General features: G+C 41.9%; 1 protein-coding gene across 1 annotated transcript; it reads right to left on the bottom strand.

Moving 5' to 3' along the window:
* Positions 1-729: 729 nt before the first annotated feature.
* On the bottom strand, positions 730-2,508 carry LOC125306007 (hereditary hemochromatosis protein homolog). The gene is made up of 3 exons (XM_048261138.1): positions 2,425-2,508; positions 1,219-1,465; positions 730-1,001 (listed from the first exon to the last, which is right to left on the bottom strand). The coding sequence occupies exons 1-3, from the start codon at positions 2,506-2,508 to the stop codon at positions 859-861; spliced, it is 474 nt and encodes a 157-aa protein (XP_048117095.1). The 3' UTR covers positions 730-858.
* Positions 2,509-2,720: the final 212 nt, after the last annotated feature.

Raw genomic sequence — 2,720 nt, 5'->3', positions numbered from 1 at the left:
AAGGTCACCTGGCCTACCTCAGTGTGTGTCCATTTTGCCGTGACATAGCACAGTGAATACAAATACTGGTGATACAGACAGCACATGTTCTCTTGTTAGCCAGTACCCTAGCATTCAAAAGTTTATATAATAAAAAAAACAACAGTTCTTGTGTAAATATTTCTAATCATATCTATATAGACACAGAGCCACAGACTCAATCGAGAGAGAGTTGATCTGTTATAACATTTATAACAGTCTCTACTGCCCTCTACTGGATTGTTTTTTGCACTGCCTTGCCCATATTCTACAGATAGGGAGTGCATTATTATTAGGTGACTGCTAATGCGTTGCAGCATGCAAGTGTTGTCACTGTTGATTTTACATTTCAACCACACAATTTGGATGGCAATTATGACCATGAGTGTATGTCATGATCACACCCATGGGACACTGGGGGCTATTTGTTTGGCTGTTGAGATCAAATATCTGCAATCTTTCCTGGTTGTAGCCAGCCATTCCTTTAAAGGTGCTCTAAGCGATGCCACACGTTAAAACATTTTATGTCACTTACTGCAAACAGCACCTAACCAACCGCTAGCTGTCTGTGTCCTGAATACACTGTAGAAAAGCACGATCTCTGTGGACAGCCCAGGCTCCAAGAACGGCAACAAAAACAACCTGGGCAAACCTAGCCCATTAAAACATAACAAACTGTTCCAGCAAATCACAGATGAGATGCACGTTTAGGAGAGTTTTAATTGCACGGGAGCAGCATGGGAGGGAGGGGGAGGAAGTAGCGAGCTAGCTCTCTGTTTTGTTTGAAAGTCAACAGAAGTGACGTTGCCCAGCATCGCTTAGAGCACCTTTAATGGAGAGTTACAATCTTGTCTCCTGTGGTAAATCTGTTTCGTCCTGATGGTGGCATCTTTCATATATCCGTTTGGCTACGACCACCATAACAATAATCAAGACCACGCTGAGAGCAGGAGACAGCAGAAACATCCTGGTCCTTGGCTTTTCTGTGGGTTGAACATATGCATGTTAATGTTTACATATGTATTTGCTGTATATTTCAGATATCCCCCACAGCATCCAAACAGTCTCATAGAAAAGCTGAGAGAGATCTGATGGCAGGCATGGCACGCACACACACACACACACACACACACACACACATGCAGGCTGCACATACACATACAGTTTGTCATTGTTTTTTGTTTTTGTTTTTTGTCTTACCTAAAGTCCTCATCATCGGTGTCTCCTGGCTACTATGGTCCACTTGACACTTGTACTCCTCTTCCCCCAAGTGCCTCAAAGTCAAACGGGTCTGGAAAGTTCCATCTCCATTAGGAAGCTCCTCGCCTCCCAGGAGCATGTGTTCTGGGACTGGCTCATGCCTCTCACCACGGACCCACCGGACTCTTGCCCCATGGGGGTAATAACCGGTAGCGAGGCAGGTGGCCTCCTGTGTGCGGGTATGTTTCTGTGTATAACAATATGCACGTGTGAGCTTATGATTGTGTTTTGCATAAACATATACAATGCATGTCTGAATGTGATGAAAACTTCATGTCACACGTTTTTATTCCTCCCATGTTTAGTTCAATTTACAATTGTATGACCTTAATGGGCTATTCTACCAAATTCGACATGAGTGACATGACACTGTCATAATGACACATGAACTCTAACCCTAACCTTTAACCCTAACCCTAACCCTAATCCAAATCTTAACTTGTTATGACAAAAACCGAATGACACTTAATGACAAAAGCTTTATGTCATAAACGTTTATGACTTGTTTATGACATGTTAATGACAGTGTCAAGTTACTCTTATGTCAGGTAAAGTGTAACCGAAAATCATAATAGGTTATCATGACCCTCTTTTCAATTGTATATTGCATCTTGCCAGTGCCTGTTAAGGTGTCCACGACTATGGCAACCTTGACAGGGACAACAAGAAGCCCAGGACGCCTGGACAATTCGCATATTCTACTGCCCTTCATTCTATTCTTACTGTTCTGTTTTTATTCTTTTTATGTTTTTTGTTTTTTATTTTTATGTGTTAAGTGAGTGTTGTACTTTAAGAGCAAAGATTAACTGGAGTCAAATTCCTTGTTTGTTTATGCAAACCTGGCCAATAAAGCTGATTCTGATTCTGATAAACCTTCTTATTTTAATATTTATTTATTTTGTTTTGGTTTCGGTGACAAATTTTGTGGGAAAATATTCCAAAAACGTATAAAACAAACTATGCTTGTGCACCTTAGATGTTATACAATGCATGCAAATGAAAAGTTTGGGGAACAAAACACACTTTTTCCAAGATGTTTCAAACTCTGAATTTGCATGAATTCGGTAAAATGGCCCTTAATACCAACTGCACATACTAAACAAAGCCTAAATTTAAGTACAGATTTACATATTAGTTTTTCCTCACATTTTTTCTCAAAAGCTTTCTTCCCATACTCCAAGAAGCTGTGAAGGCGTTGTGGACAGAGCTGATCCACATACACCTTAACATTCCTGGTCCACAGCTCCCAGCGTTCCCACTGCCTCTTCACTCGCACTGTTGCTGCCTGGTCACTAGAGGGTGCCACTGCCTGCCAGCCCTGAGACTCTGGGTCAAAAGTCAGGAAAGCCTGGCCATTGTGAGCGTTACGAATGCCTCCCCAGGTGCGCCCTGGAGCAAAACCACATTCACACATGGATTGAAAAGTGTGCAGCTCTCCTGGT

This window comes from Alosa alosa, chromosome 13 (genome assembly GCF_017589495.1).
Source record: "Alosa alosa isolate M-15738 ecotype Scorff River chromosome 13, AALO_Geno_1.1, whole genome shotgun sequence".
Taxonomy (NCBI): domain Eukaryota; kingdom Metazoa; phylum Chordata; class Actinopteri; order Clupeiformes; family Clupeidae; genus Alosa; species Alosa alosa.
Note: the sequence above shows the minus strand (reverse complement) of the source record. Positions and strands in the feature narration are given on the sequence as shown.